Below are 16,401 nucleotides of genomic sequence, written 5' to 3'. Positions count from 1 at the left end.
GGTTACATTGTGCTATGATCACACCACTGCACTCCAGTCTAGGCAACACAGTGAGACCTTGTCCAAAAAAAAAAAAAAAAAAAAAAACTAAGCTAGAGATACAACTACAATAAAACTCAATAATTGCATTCCTAGGCATTTATCCCAAAGAAATGGAGAAATGAAGACTTACTTTCTGACAAAAGCCTCTGTGCACAAATGTTTATAGCATCTTTATTCCTAAAAACCTCAAACTAGAAACAACACAGATGCTGTTAGGTGGAAGAATAGTTAAATTATGATAATCCATACCATGACTACTATTCAGCAATAAAAATGAATGCAGTATTCATATATGTGATAATACGAATGAATCTCTAGAAAATTATGCTGAGGGTTGGGCATGGTGGCTCACACCTGTAATCTCAGCACTTTGGGAGGCAGAGGCAGGAGGATCACTTAAGGTCAGGAGTTCAAGACCAGGCTGGCCAACATGGTGAGACACCCCCCCCCCCCAACCACGGCCCCCATCTCTACTAAAAATACAAAAATTAGCCAGGCTTGCTGGTGTATACCTGTAGTCCCAGTTACTCGGGAGGCTGAGGCAGGAAGATCTCTTGAAACTGGGAGGCGGAGGTTGCAGTGAACCGAGATCATGCCACTGCACTCCAGCCTGGGCAACAGAATGAGACTCTGTCTCAGAGAAAAAAAAAAAAAAAAAAAAAAAAAAAAATTATACTGAGTTTATTTATTTATTTATTTTTGAAACAGAGTCTCGATCTGTCGCCCAGGCTGGAGTGCAGTGGTGCAATCTCGGCTCACTGCAACCTCCACCTCCCGGGTTCAAGCAATTCTCTGCCTCAGCTTCCCAAGTAGCTGGGATTACAGACGCCTGCTACCACACCTGGCTAATTTTTGTATTTTTCATAGAGACGGGGTTTCACCATCTTGGCCAGGCTGGTCTTGAACTCCTGACCTCGTGATCCACCCCCTCGGCCTCCTAAAGTGCTGGGATTACTGGCATGAGCCACCACACCTGGCCTTTTTATTTATTTATTTATTTTTATTTTTATTTTTATTTATTTATTTTATTTTTTTTTTTTTTGAGACGGAGTCTCGCTCTGTCACCCAGCCTGGAGTGCAGTGGCGCAATCTTGGCTCACTGCAAGCTCCGCCTCCCGGGTTCACGCCATTCTCCTGCCTCAGCCTCTCCGAGTAGCTGGGACTACAGGCGCCCGCCACCATGCCCGGCTAATTTTTTTGTATTTTTAGTAGAGACGGGGTTTCACCGTGGTCTCGATCTCCTGACCTCGTCATCTGCCCGCCTCGGCCTCCCAAAGTGCTGGGATTACAAGCGTGAGCCACCACGCCCAGCCTTATTTATTTTTTAATTTATTTTTTGATTTATTTTTTCGCTTTGTCACCCAGGCTAGAGTGCAGTGGCACGATCTTGGCTCACCGCAACCTCCGCCTCCCAGGTTCAAGCAATTCTCGTGCCTCAGCCTCCCGAGTAGCTGGGATTACAGGCATGCACAACCATACCTGGCTAATTTTTGTATTTTTGGTAGAGACAGGGTTTCTCCACATAGGCCAAGCAGGTCTCAAACTGCCGACCTCAGGTGATTAACCCGCCTCGGCCTCAAAAAGTGCTGGGATTACAGGTGCGAGCTACTGTGCCTGGCCAATGCTGAGTTTAAAATCCAATCCATGCTGGGCATGATGGCTCATGCCTGTAATCCCAGTACGTTGGGAGGCCAAGGCAGGCAGATCACTTGAGCTCAGGAGTTTCAAGGCCAGCCTGGGCAACATGGTAAAACCCCATCTCTAAAAAAATAAACAAAACTAGCAGGGTATGGTGATGCACACCTGTAGTCTCAGATACTCAAGAGCTTGAGGTAAGAATGGCTTCATCTCAGGAGGCAGAGATTGCAGTGTGCTGAATACAGCCACTGCACTACAGAGACTGGGTGACAGAGAGCCAGACTCTGTCTCAAAAATAAAGAAATAAATAAAAAAAATTTTAAAGCCAATCCAGGCCAGGCGTGGTGGCTCACGCCTGTAATCCCAGCACTCTGGGATGCCGAGGCGGGTGGATCACCTGAAGTCAGGAGTTTGAGACCAGCCTGGCCAACATGGTGCAACCCCATCTCTACTAAAAATACAAAAATTAGCCAGACGTGGTGGGAAGCACTGTAATCTCAGCTACTGGGGAGGCTGAGGCAGGAGAATCGCTTGAACCCAGGAGGAGGAGGTTGCAGCGAGCCGAGATCGTGCCACTGCTCTCCAGCCTGGGCAACAAGAACAAGACTCCATCTCAAAAAAAAAAAAAAAAGCCAATCTGAAGACTTTACATACTGTACAATTCCATTCATATAACATTGTTTTTCTGTTTTGTTTTGTTTTTCTTTTTGTTTTTGAGATGGAGTTTCACTCTTGTTGCTCAGGCTGGAGTGCAATAGCATGATCTTGGCTCACTGAAAACTCTGCCTCCTGGATTCAAGTGATTCTCCTGCCTCAGCCTCCTGAGTAGCTGGGATTACAAGCATGCACCACCACTCCTGGTTAATTTTTGTATTTTTAGTAGAGACGGGGTTTCACCATGTTGGTCAGGCTGGTCTTGAACTCCTGACCTTAGGTGATCCACCCACCTCGACCTCCCAAAGTGTTGGGATTACAGGCGTGAGCCACTGCATTCGGTCTCATACAATATTTTAAAAATTTTTAAAAAATTATAGAAATGATTACACTCTAAGGGCTCTGAGATTTTGGACAAATGTTAGAAACACATGGCTGAGCACAGTGGATCATGCCTGTATTCCTAGCACTTTGGGAGGCCATGGTGGGTGGATCACCTGAGGTCAGGAGTTCAAGACCATCCTGATCAACATGGCAAAATCCTGTTTCCATCAAAAATACAAAAATTAGCCAGGCGTGGTGGTGGGCGCCTGTAGTCCCACCTACTCGGGAGGCTGAGGCAGGAGAATTGCTTGAAGCCAGGAAGCAGAGGTTGCAGTGAGCCAAAATCATACCACTGCACTCCAGTCTAGGCAACAGAGTGAGACCCTGTCTCAAAAAAATAGAAAAGAGGCCAGGTGAGGTGGCTCACAGGCCAGGCGCAGTGGCTCACTTCTGTAATCCCAACACTTTGGGAGGCTGAGTCGGGTGGATCACCTGAGGTCACGAGTTCGAGACCAGCCTAACCGATATGGAGAAACCCCATCTCTACTAAAAATACAAAATTAGCAGAGCACGGTATCACACGCCTGTAATCCCAGCTATTCAGGAGGCTAAGGCAGAAGAATTGCTTGAACCCATGAGGCGGAGGTTGCGGTGAACCAAGATCGCGCCATTGCACTCCAGCCTGGGCAGCAAGAGCGAAATTCCATCTCCAAAAATACAGCAAAAAAAGAAAAGAGGGTTGGGCACGGTGGCTCACTCCTATAATCCCAGCACTTTGGGAGGCCGAGGCGGGTGGGTGACAAGGTCAGGAGATCGAAACCATCCTGGCCAACATGGTGAAACCCCGTCTCTACTAAAATACAAAAAATTAGCCGGGCGTGGTGGCGCATGCCTGTAGTCTCAGCTACTCAGGAAGCTGAGGCAGGGGAATAGCTGGAACCCAGGAGGCGGAGGTTGCAATAAGCTGAGATCGTGCCACTGCACTCCAGCCGGGTGACAGAGCAAGACTCTGTCTCAAAAAAAAAAAAAAAGAAAAGAAAAGAGAAAGAAAAAAAAGAAAGACGTGACATCTCGGGCAGAAACAGCCTCCGTTCTAAATTTGATAAGACATGACTCACCTTTCAGAGTTCCTGAAATGTTGCTAATAAGGGTGGGTAGGCCCAGGCTGACGTGTTACACTTGTGACATTTTGGTTGGTTTGTTATAATGTACTAGTTCTTGATTCTACTATGATTGCTTCTGTTTCTGAATACCTTGAAATAGGCCAGGCGCGGTGGCTTACGCCTGTAATTCCAGAACTTTGGGAGGCTGAGGCGGGCAGATCACAAGGTCAAGAGATAGAGACCATCCTGGCCAACATGGTGAATCCCCATCTCTACTAAAAATACAAAAATTAGGTGGGCGTGGTGGCACGTGCCTGTGGTCCCAGCTACTCAGGAGGCTGAGGCAAGAGAATCGCTTGAACCTGGGAGGCAGAGGTTGCAGTGAGCCAAGATCATGCCACTGCACTCCAGCCTGGCGACAGAGCGAGACTCCATCTCCAAAAAAAAAAAAAATATATATATATATATAGTTTTGTACACCGGATGTGAAGACTTTATGTTTATTTGAGACAGGGTCTCACTCTGTCACCCAGACTGAAGTGCAGTGGCACGATCATGGCTCAGTGCAGCCTCAAAAATCCAGGCTCAAGTGATCCTCCCACCTTAGCCTCCTGAGTAGCTGGGACCACAGATGCACACCACCAAGCCCAGCTAATTTTTTAAAATTTTTTGGGCTGGGCATGGTGGCTCACAGCTGTTATCCCAACACTTTCAGAGGCCAAGGCAGGTGGATCACTTGAGGTCAGGAGTTCAAGACCAGCCTGACCAACATGGCAAAGCCCTGTCTCTACTAAAAATATAAAAATTAGCCAGGTGTGGTGGCAGACACCTGCAATCCCGTCTATTCAGGAGGCTGAGGCAGGAGAATCACTTGAATCCGGGGGGCAGAGGTTGCAGTTAGCCAAGATCAGCCTGTGCAACAGAGCAAGACTCCATCTCAAAAAAAAAAAAAATGTGGCCGGGCACGGTGGCTCACGCCTGTAATCCCAGCACTTTGGGAGGCCGAGGTGGGCGGATCACGAGGTCAGGAGATCGAGACCATCCTGGCTAACACAGTGAAACCCTGTCTCCACTAAAAATACAAAAAAAAAAAAAAAAAAAAAAATGCGTAGAGATGGGATCCCACTATGTTGCCCAAGCTGGTTTTTTGTTTTGTTTTGTTTTTGTTTTGTTTTTTTGAGATAGAGTCTTGCTCTTATGCCCAGGCTGCAGTGCAGTGGCGTGACACAGCTCACTGCAACCTCTGCCTCCCGGGTTCAAGTGATTCTCCTGCCTCAGCCTCCCAAGTAGCTGGGATTACAGGTGCCCGCCACTACACCTGGCTAATTTTTGTATTTTTAGTAGAGATGGGGTTTCACCATGTTGGCCAGGCTGGTCTCAAACTCCTGACCTCAAGTGATCCATCCTCCTTGGCTCCCAAAGTGCTGGGATTACAGGCGTGAGCCACTGCACCTGGCCCCCAGGCTGGTCTTTAACTCATGGGCTCAGGCAATCCTCGCACCCTGGCCTCCCAAAGTGCTAGGATTACAGGTGTGAGCCACTGCACCCGGTCCTGAACCTTTATAAAGGGTGAAAGGACATAAACATGCACACGAAATTATAAGCTGAAAGGAAAAAGCTAGCTATTTCCCCTCCAATCACAACCTTACCTGTAATAAGCACTTGATCCGTTCCCCAGGAGTCATGATTCCTGTGGTGAATACGCCAGATAACATCCCAGCTGCAAAAAGCTGGGGATAGCTGCATTGAAAACAAAAAGCAGAAGCAAGCACCTGTGACTAACCACCGAGGACAGAGGCCAATCCCAGCAAAGAGGACAGTTTTGTAAGAAAAAAATAAGTACTTGGACTGGGTAGAAGCCTAGCCACAAATGAATCAGATTTTGCACAAAAACTCAGTTCTAGGTATATTTTAATGTCAAATTTCCCAGAGCAAGGGTCTCAGTGGCAAGAGCAATGGGAGTCTGGCCACAAGGTCCACCCCATGCGGTGTACGCTCAGAATCCCTTACCTGTAAGAGAAGTTTTATAGTAAAACATGGCTTCCATCCTTACACCTGCCAGGCACAGTGACTATGGACAAGTTTCCAGGCCTCTCTGAGCCTCAATTCCCCATAGTTAACGTGCTGGGGTTTTTGTAAGGGATGTCTCTAACCCAGGATCTGGACTTTAATCTCCCCCAGTAGTTCCCCTCCAGTCTCACTTCCCCTGGATTACCAAGGGCCTGAGAACACTCTAAGCCAAGACTCAAGCAGGACAGCTTCAAGGCCAAGGAGGATGGCTGTGGCCACCTCTAAAGGCTAAGGAATAGCCAAGGCAACTGCATGCAATGTGCTGTAAGATGCTGAGAAAGGACCAGACAGGGATGATACCCAGGCAGGCATGACAGGTCCTGTGGCCCCCGTACAGGGAAATAGTCCCCCAGTGGCAAGAGGTATGGGTCTTCATTCTGGCCCCCACAGAATGAACAACCCTGAGTATAAAGAGCAGTCTGAGGCTCCTACCATCTATCACCCACAGCTGTCTGTGCCACATCTGGCATCTCCTTTTCTTTTCTTTTCTTTCTTCTTTTTGTTTGTTTATGTTTGTTTTGAGACATGGTCTCACTCTGTCCCCAGGCTGGAGTGCAGTGAAGCGATCTCGGTTCACTGAAACCTCCACCTCCTGGATTCAAACAATTCTCCTGCCTCAGCTCCAGAGTAGCTGGGATTACAGGAAACTGCCACCACACCCAGCTAATTTTTGTATTTTTAGTAGAGACAGAGTTTCACCATGTTAACTAGGATGGTCTCGAACTCCTGACCTCAAGTGATCCACCCACTTCAGCCTCCCAGAGTGCTAGGGTTACAGCATGAGCCACTGTGCCCGGCCCTTTTTTTTTTTTTTTTTTTGAAACGGGGTCTTGCTCTGTTGCCCAGGCTAGAGTGCAGTTGTGCAATCTCAGCTCACTGCAGCCTCCATCTCCTGGGCTCAAGTGACCTTCCCACCTCAACTTCCTGAGTAGCTGGGACTACAGGCAAGCCTGGCTAATTTCTGCATTTTTGTAGAGACGGAGTTTCGCCATGTTGCCCAGGTTGGTCTCGAACTCCTGGGCTCAAGTGATCCTCCTGCCTTGGCCTCCCAAAGTGCTGGGATTACAGGTGTGAGCCACTGTGCCTGGCTACCTCCTTTTCTTTCTGCGATTAGCAATACCAGCATGGTTTGGAGGCAATGGGGCACAAAGTTACATTCAACATTTCAACAGAGTTCCACAATTTAGCAAATGTTACTGAAAAACTTCACATACTGTCCTAAGCTTCGGTGCACTCTTGACCCCAAGCCTCCAACAACTGAGCCTTCAGGTCAGTCCCATCCAACAAGGAGCTTATGAACAGATGCCAAATGGGGCTAGAGGGACATCCACTGTAAAGAGCTCACTCCAGGCAGGGCACCAGTTTCAACAGCGCTATTTCTCCCAGGCAGGGCTCATGCATCTACCTCAGGCACACAGCCAAGCTGACTGAACAGTCAAGAGACTTGCTTTCCAACACGGCCATCTTCACAGTCCCAGTTCACATGGCTATCCCTGAGGAGTCCTCTCAGCAACTAAATTCTCGCTATGAGACCAACATGCTCCATTTTCCCCATAATGCCCAACCCTAGGCTCAGCAAACCTCATCTCTTGGGACTGGAGACTGTCTCTGAATAGGATCTCTGTGTGTGCACAGGGCGTCATGTGGACACTCAATGGCTGCCTGGGCTATTCTCCCACTCCCCACCCCCATCTCCATCCCAGGGAGGCATCTTTGAGAGCTAGACCCTCCTGGACTTCCACCCCAAGGCCCTGGTAACACTTCTTTCCATACCATCCCCAAACACCATTCCAGGGAGGTGAACACAGCAGGGCTGACAGGATTGTGGGAGTGGGGTCCTGAGTGTCTTAACTTTGTTCAGTCAGGAAGACTGTTTCTCTGAGTGCTGATGTGACTGTACAGGAACACAGCCCATAGACCAAAGTACCAGAGGTGACCCCACGAGGGTCATGCATGGCCCTGATACATCCGTGAGCTGGCACACATGCTAAAAGACCAGGCACTCAGAGAGGGCATGTGTCTGTGGGACACAAGGACTACCAATGGGCAAATGCAGCTCCAAAACAACCCCATCCACATTTCAGGACACTTGCAGCTATTTATAGAATCTAGGGACATTCACGAGAGTCACAAGGATCCCAGAAATAGAGTTTCACTCTACAAGCACCTCCATCTACATCCTAGACCCTCACTCGGCCTGCTGTGGCCTGAAGTGGTGACAGAATACAACCGCATGGTGCCCTGGGCTTCCTCCCTTGAGCTCCTGGATCTGAGGGCAGGCCAGCCTCTGTGGCTCCTGTACTGCCTATAGCCCCTCCCAGGGGTTGGTACCCTGACAGCTCAGATTGTGGATACCTTTTCTTTTTTTTTTTTTTTTTGAGACGGAGTCTTGCTCTGTCGCCCAGGCTGGAGTGCAGTGGCGCGATCTCAGCTCACTGCAAGCTCCGCCTCCCAGGTTCACGCTGTTCTCCTGCCTCAGCCTCCCGAGTAGCTGGGACTACAGGCGCCCGCCACCATGCCCGGCTAATTTTTTTTTGTATTTTCAGTACAGATGAGGTTTCACTGTGGTCTCGATCTCCTGACCTCGTGATCCGCCCGCCTCAGCCTCCCAAAGTGCTGGGATTACAGGTGTGAGCCACCATGCCTGGCCTTGTGGATACCTTTTCACCCAATATTTCCACTCAGAATTCCCCTGCATCCTGAGAAGTCTCTGTTTTCACCAACTACTTTGTAAATTCGTAACTATAATTCTGTCTCAGGTGACTCTTCATACCCAAATCCAACTTCTTAAAGTTTATTAAAGGAAAACACATTAACTTATTCCATTTTAACAGAGAAACCAGTACCTGAAATCTTTATAGTCATATTAGCATGTTGTAAAAATGAAGCACAACAAAAGTTGGAACCTTCTCTTCTCTCAATCAGCTGATAGAAAGCAAGGCTGCTCTTGTCTTTAGGGCAGCACCAGGTGCTGCCTATGACATGTCACGTACATTTAAGCATTCAGACCTCTCAACAGCCTCGTGGGGTTGGTATTACAAATCTCTCCAGTAATTGATACTACCTTATAAAAGAAATATGAGGCCGGGCGTGGTGGCTCACGCTTGTAATCCCAGCACTTTGGGAGGCCGAGGGGGGCAAATCACAAGGTCAGGAGATCGAGACCACGGTGAAACCCCGTCTCCACTAAAAATACAAAAAATTAGCCGGGCATGGTGGCGGGCGCCTGTAGTCCCAGCTACTCAGAGAGGCTGAGGCAGGAGAATGGCGTGAACCCGGGAGGCGGAGCTTATAGTGAGCCGAGATTGCACCACTGCACTCCAGCCTGGGCGACAGAGTGAGACTCTGTCTCAAAAAAAAAAAAAAAAGAAATATGAAAAACTGGTCAGGTGTGGTGGCTTACACCTTTAATCCTAGCACTTTGGGAGGCCAAGGCAAGAGAATTGCTTGGCTCCAGGAGTTCAAGACCAGCCTGGGCAAGATAATGAGACCCCCCCCCCACCCCCAACCATCTCTACAAAAAATTTAAAAATTAGCCCAGAGTGGTAGTGTGTGCCTGTAGTCCCAGCTACTTGGGGGGCTGAGGCAGAAGAATCACTTGAGCCCAGGAGTTCAAGGTTACAGTGAGTCACGATTACACCACTGCATTCCAGCCTGGGTGACAAAGAAAGACCCCACCTCAAAAACTCAAGTAGTTGGGCCAGGCACGGTGGCTCATGCCTGTAATCCCAGCACTTTGGGAGGCTGAAGGGGGCGGATCACGAGGTCAGGAGATCGAGACCATCCCGGCTAACATGGTGAAACCCCGTCTCTACTAAAAATACAAAAAAAAAAAAAAATTAGCCGGGCGTGGTGGCGGGCGCCTATAGGCCCAGCTAGTTGGGAGGCTGAGGCAGGAGAATGGCGTGAACCTGGGACGTGGAGCTTGCAGTGAGCCGAGATCGCGCCACTGCACTCCAGCCTGGGCGACAGAGCAAGACTCAGTCTCAAACAAACAAACAAAAAAATTAAAAATTAAAAAAAATTAAAAACTCAAGTACTACTTCATGTATTAACTCCCAGGAGTTGGGCCAGGCACAGTGGCACACGCCTGAAATCCCAGCACTTTGGGAGGCCGAGGTGGGTGGATCACCTAGGGTCAGGAGTTCGCAACCAGCCTAACATGGCGGAAACCCCCTCTCTACTAAACATACAAAAAAAAAATTAGCCAGGTGTGGTGGCGCATGCCTGTAATCCGAGCTACTTGGGAGGCTAAGACAGGAGAATTGCTTGTACCTGGGAGGCGGAGGTTGCACTGAGCTGAGATTGCGCCATTGCACTCCAGCCTGGGCAAAAAGAGCGAAACTCTGTCTCAAAAAAGAAAGAAAAAAAAACTCCCAGGAGTCAGGCTTAGGGGCCCAGGATGACCCACCGAGCTTCTTTTTTTTTTTTTTTGAAATGGAGTCTTGCTCTGTTGCTCAGGTTGGAGTGCAGTGGTGCCATCTCGGCTCACTGCAACCTCCGCCTCCCAAGTTCAAGCGATTCTCCTGCCTCAGCCTCCCAAGTAGCTGGGAGTACAGGTGCCCACCACAATGTCCAGCTAATTTTTTTGTATTTTTAGTAGACACAGGGTTTCGCCATGTTGGCCAAGCTGGACTCGAACTCCTGACCTCAGGTGATCCACCCGCCTCAGTTTCCCAAAGTGCTAGGATTACAGGTATGAGCCACCGTGCCCTGCCCAAGTTTCTTTATTTTAACCCATGTCACACTACCAGGCAGAACAGCAAGTGCTCCTGACCTGTAAGTACTCACCTGAGCACATCTTCTGGGTGTTTCTGTTGTAGTTTCTTCCCCAAACCAAACCCAAAGAAGCACACAGCAAACATGGGAGTGACCCCGATGATAGGGGCAGCCATTCCCCGATATAGCCCCGTGATGCCCTGGAAGGAATCACAGAAGCAGAAGCTATTTACAGACACCACCACCTTTTAAATCACTGAAAGAGGAAAGCAGTGTGTCCTCCAACCTGTGGCTTCCTTCACCTCTTCTTGAAGCAACGAGAACTTTAAATGGAAGAAAATCTCCCACATTTATCAGAAATAATTTTCCTATTATGCTGGAGAAACTGAAGGCAGTTTCCATTCTCAAAGGCAATCTGTTTTTGTTTTGGGGGCTTTTTATTTCAGATGGGGTCTCACTCTGTCGCCCAGGCTGGGGTGCAGTGGTGCGATCACAGCTCATCACAGCCTTGATCCCCTGGGCTCAAGTGATCCTCCCATCTCAGTCTCCCAAATAGCTGGGACTACAGGCATGTGCCACCATGCCCAGCTAATTTTTGTATTTTTTGTAGAGACAGGGTTTTGCCATGTTGCCCAAGCTGATCTCAAACTCCTGGGCTCAAGTGATCCTCCTGCCTTGGCCTATTAAAGTGGGATTATAGGCATGAGCCACTGCGCCCGGCCAGCAATCTGCTAATATGTAGCATACCCTTTCACCTGGAAATATTTTGTGTGGAAAATTTATTGCAAGGAATTTATTCTAGGGAAATACTCAGAGGTATAAAAAGAATAACCTCAGGCATTTATAAGGTACCAAAATTTTGGGGAAAAAAAACAAAAGCTGCCAAATAGGAGATAAATTATAAACTCCATAAATGGAGTCACATGGCCAAGAAATCACATTGTAACATGAGAAGAGATTATTAAGTAAAAAAAAAAAAAAAAGCTACAAAACAGGAAACACAATATGATCTAGCTTCTTTGGGGTAAGATTACAAGTGATTAAGAAAATGTTTTATATTTTCCAGGTATTAAGATGGGACTTTTGTTAGAACTGCACAGCAATTTTCACTAGTACAGTTTAGTAATGAAAGGGAAGATGAGCCTGGGCAGCATAGCAAGACCCTGTTTCTACAAAAACAAATAAAAAATAAAAGTTAGCCAGACGTGGTGGTGTGTGCCTGTAGTCCTAGGTAGTCAGGAGGCTGAGTTGGGAGAATAACTTGAGCCAAGGAGTTCAAGGCTGCAGTGAGCTATGATCTTGCCACTGTACTCCACCCTGGGTGACAGAGTGAGACCCTATCTCTAGAAAAAAAAAAAAAAAGTGAATTATGTGGTAACCAATAAATAATTAGACAGACAGACAAATACATAAATAGCCTACCAAACAAGGTAGTAAACAAGGAGGAAGATTCAGGACCTGGGAGACCAGCAGGCCAGTCCAAGAGAGATGAAATGCGTTTCTAGGATGGCACAGGGTGCAGTGGATCTGGTAAGCAGTTAGTCCACAGGGCAGTAGAGGACTCCAAAAGCGACGTTTCCAAGAGAAACAGAACAAGGCCAGGTGCCGTAGCTCACGCCTGTAATTCCAGCACTTTGGGAGGCCAAGGAAGGCGGATCACAAGGTAGGAGATCAAGACCATCATGGCCAACATGGTGAAACCCCGTCTCTACTAACAATACAAAAATTAGCTGGGTATGGTGGTGCATGCCTGTAATCCCAGCTACTCAGCAGCTGAGGCATGAGAGTCACTTGAACCTGGGAGGCAAAGGTTGCAGTAAGCCAAGATTGTGCCACTGTACTCCAGCCTGGCAACACAGCAAAACTCCATCTCAAAAAAACAAAACTAAACTAAAACAAAAACAGAAAAAAACAACACACACTAGAACAACAGAAAATAACTCCTTAGGCAGTGTGTAGCAAACCAAACAGAAAGGTACACTACAGAGCATTTAGGGTACAGAATGACAGAGACAGTGATTCAAAGACAAACAAAACAAAAGATTTAACATAATTATTAACCCAATCCCAAGGGAAACAAGAAGTTACACAAGGAATGGAATGCACATCATACTTCATACTTACTTAAGAGCAAAAATATATATAAAGTTGTAATCATGAAAATGGTGAACTGGATTAAACCACAAAGGGTGATAAAATCATATGGATGGGCAGGGCAGAAGGAGGGGATAGGGAGAGTTAAGAACTAAAATATAAAATAATCTACCACAAATAGGTAGCTAAAAATATAAAAATGTATAAAATATAATAGTAATGGCCAGGCGCGGTGGCTCATGCCTGTAATCCCAGCACTTTCAGAGGCCAAGGCGGGCAGATCACCTGAGGTCGGGAGTTCGAGACCAGCCTGACCAACATGGAGAAACCCCGTCTCTACTAAAAATACAAAATTAGCCAGGCGTGGTGGCACATGCCTGTAATCCCAGCTACTAGGGAGGCTGAGGCAGGAGAATCGCTTGAACCTGGGAGGTGCAGGTTGCAGTGAGCCGAGATCGTGCCATTGCACTCCAGCCTGGGCAACAAGAGTAAAACTCCGTCTCAAACAAAAAATAATAACAATAATAAAAATAAATAAAATAAAATATAATAGTAAATGTATATTATGTAGATAGGTGGAAAGAGCATAAACAACTGAAAAAATTGAAAGTAGTTGCCTCTGGAGAATGAAGGAAAGAGATAAATATCACTTTGTTACTTTGTCATGAGCTTCTCAGTAACAAATGAAGTGCCTGTATCAGGGCCTGTAATCCCAGGTACGCAGGAGGCTGAGATGGGAGGATCACTTGAGCCCAGGAGTTCAAGACCAGCCTGGGTAAAATAGCGAGACCCCATCTCAAAACCATTTTTTTTAAACAAATACAAAAAACTTTTAAAGTTTCTCCTTATAGAGAGTAGCAGGAGAATCAGGGTGAGGCTGCACAATGAGAGGGCTCCACAGACCCAAGCTGAAGAACCTGCCTCACTGCACACCCTGGGTATCCAAACTTTCTTTTCAGAATCAAAGTGGCACAACTGTACCTGTCAGCATTCCTCCTAATTCCTGCAAAAGCCTAAACTGCTACAGGCTGCAGGTGGACTCCAAGAACAAAGTACAGAGGCAGTAAATGGGAAAAGGACAGAGATCTGAGGAGGATCTACAAAAGTAGCATATGACAAAGTCCATTCAAAGCCATTCCCACAGCTCCCTACATGAGCTAAAAGGATGACCAGGTCCTGAGAGGTCAAGCGCATTCCTCCTGAACACCTTGTCTAGTCTTCCTTCCACTAGAATGGCCAACCCAGTTCCATGTAGCACAACCTACAGACCCCTGCCTGGCAGCTCCAGAAAGCAGAAAGCTCAAATCTGGCACAGCAAAAACCAGGACATGCACAAATATGGACTAAGGAAGCCTATTCAACTCTTCAAAGACTTGGGTTTATACAAGACATTCTCATCACAACTTCAGGACCCAGCACATTGCCCAACCCTAGGCAGGTGCTCAATAACGTCTAATGACCAAGAGGCAGGTAAGCCTACCTTCCTTCTGTAAGGGTAGAGGACTCTAAGTGGACCTGAAGCCTAGAACCTCCATCAGACACTGCTCAGACTCCACCCTGGGCACTAGAGATGTAAGGAGGAGGAGCTTAAAGAATAAAGAACAAGGCCTTCCATGGCTCACGCCTGTAATCCCAGCACTTTGGGAGGCCAAGGAGGGCGGATCACGAAGTCAGGAGCTCAAGACCAGCCTGGCCAATATGGTGAAACCCCATCTCTACTAAAAATACAAAAATTAGTCGGGCATGGTGGCAGACGCTTATAGTTCCAGCTACTTGGGAGGCTGAGGCAGGGAGAATCGCTTGAACCAGGGAGGCGGAGGTTGCAGTGGGCTGAGATCGTGCCACTGCACTCCAACCTCGGTGACAGAATGAGACTCCGTATTAAAAAAAAAAAAGAAGAAGAAGAAGAAGAAGAAGAAGGGCAGGCCGGGCGTGGTGGCTCTTATCTGTAATTCCAGCACTTTGGGAGGCTGAGGCAGGCAGATCACCCGAGCTCAGGAGATTGAAACCAGCTGGCCAACATGGCGAAACCCATCTCTACTAAAAATATAAAAATGAGCTGGGCATTGTGGCAGGTGCCTGTAATCCCAGCTACTTGGGAGGCTGAGGCAGGAGAATCGCTTGAACCCAGGAGGCGGAGGTTGCAGTGAGCCAAGATCGCACCACTGCACTCCAGTCTGAGTGGTAGAACAAGACTCCATCTCAAAAAAAAAAAAAAGAAGGGTAGCACCACCTCACTCAAGGACAGTTGGGCAGGCACTGCCTCAAGATCTTTCTAAGCCAGATGCGGTGGCTCATGCCTGTAATCCCAGCACTTTGGGAGGCTGAGGTGGGCAGATCACAAAGTCAGGAGTTTGAGACCAGCCTGGCCAACATGGTGAAACCCCATTTCTACTAAAAACACAAAAATTAGCTGGGCATGGTGGCAGGTACCTGTAATCCCAGCTACACGGGAGGCTGAGGCAGGAGAATCACTTGAACCCGGGAGGCAGTTTGCAGTGACCGAGATTGCACCACTGCACTCCAGCCTGGGCAGCCGAGCAAGACTCTGTCTCAAAATAAATAAATAAATAAATAATAAAAAGTTTAAAAAGATCTTCCTTCTGGCCGGGTGTGGTGGCTCACGCTTGTAATCCCAGCACTTTGGGAGGCTGAGGCGGGCAGATCACGAGGTCAGGAGATCGAGACCACGGTGAAACCCCGTCTCTACTAAAAATACAAAAAAATTAGCCAGGCGTGGTGGCGGGCGCCTGTAGTCCCAGCTACTCAGAGAGGCTGAGGCAGGAGAATGGCGTGAACCTGGGAGGCGGAGCTTGCAGTGAGCCGATATTCCGCCACGACGGCACTCCAGCCTGGGTGACAGAGCGAGACTCCGTCTCAAAAAAAAAAAAAAAAAAAGATCTTCCTTCTGCACCCAAGTCCTACAGGAATCCTGGGAACAACTTCTCCAAGGCTGAGTCCATCACTTACCATCACTCCCTTTTTATCTGGATGACAACTACTTAGTTTCTGTATATTTAATCAAGGTATAAATTTAGAGACTATAATAGAGTGTTCATATGAAAGTTATATTTTAGGGCCAGGCGTGGTGGCTCACGCCTGTAATCCCAGCACTTTGGGAGACTGAGGCGGGTGGAACATGAGGTCAGGAGATTGAGACCATCCTGGTTACCACGGTGAAACCCTTTCTCTACTAAAAATACAAAAAATTAGCCAGGCGCAGTGGTGGGCGCCTGTAGTCCCAGCTGCTCAGGAGGCTGAGGCAGGAGAATGGCATGAACCCAGGAGGCGGAGCTTGCAGTGAGCCAAGATCACACCACTGCACTCCAGCCTGGGCAACGGAGCAAGACTCCATCTCAAAAAAAAAAAAAAAAAAAGAAAGTTATATTTTAGGCCAGGCGCAGTGGCTCAGGCCTGTAATCCCAGCACTTTGGGAGGCCGAGGTGGGCGGATCGCTTGAGGTCAGGAGTTTGAGACCCGCCTGACCAACATGGAGAAACTCTGTCTCTACTAAATATACAAAATTAGCCAGGCATGGTGGTGCATGCCTATAATCCCACCTACTCAGGAAGCTGAGGCAGGAGAATCACTTGAACCAAGGAGATGGTTCAAGAGGTTGCGGTGAGCCAAGATTGTGCCATTGCACTCCAGACTGGGCATCAAGAGTGAAACTCTGTCTCAAAAAAAAAAAAAAAAGTTATATTTTAGGAAGCAAAGGAAAAGATCTCAACGAGGTCTTTAAGACCTGTGTTAATGA

At 47.7% G+C, this 16,401-nt stretch overlaps 1 protein-coding gene across 1 annotated transcript in view; it reads right to left on the bottom strand.

The window, feature by feature from the left end:
• Positions 1 to 16,401, bottom strand: part of SLC25A20 (solute carrier family 25 member 20) — a 46,104-nt gene that overhangs the window by 19,042 nt on the left and 10,661 nt on the right. Inside the window, exons 3-4 of the mRNA XM_055278303.2 lie at positions 10,623 to 10,750; positions 5,411 to 5,501 (exon numbers count right to left, since the gene is read on the bottom strand). Coding sequence (XP_055134278.1) covers positions 5,411 to 5,501; positions 10,623 to 10,750 — 219 coding nt within the window. The remainder of the gene's footprint in view (positions 1 to 5,410; positions 5,502 to 10,622; positions 10,751 to 16,401) is intronic.

Source organism: Symphalangus syndactylus, chromosome 1 (genome assembly GCF_028878055.3).
Source record: "Symphalangus syndactylus isolate Jambi chromosome 1, NHGRI_mSymSyn1-v2.1_pri, whole genome shotgun sequence".
In the NCBI taxonomy this organism is placed as follows: domain Eukaryota; kingdom Metazoa; phylum Chordata; class Mammalia; order Primates; family Hylobatidae; genus Symphalangus; species Symphalangus syndactylus.
This window is presented reverse-complemented; position numbering and strand designations above follow the sequence as displayed.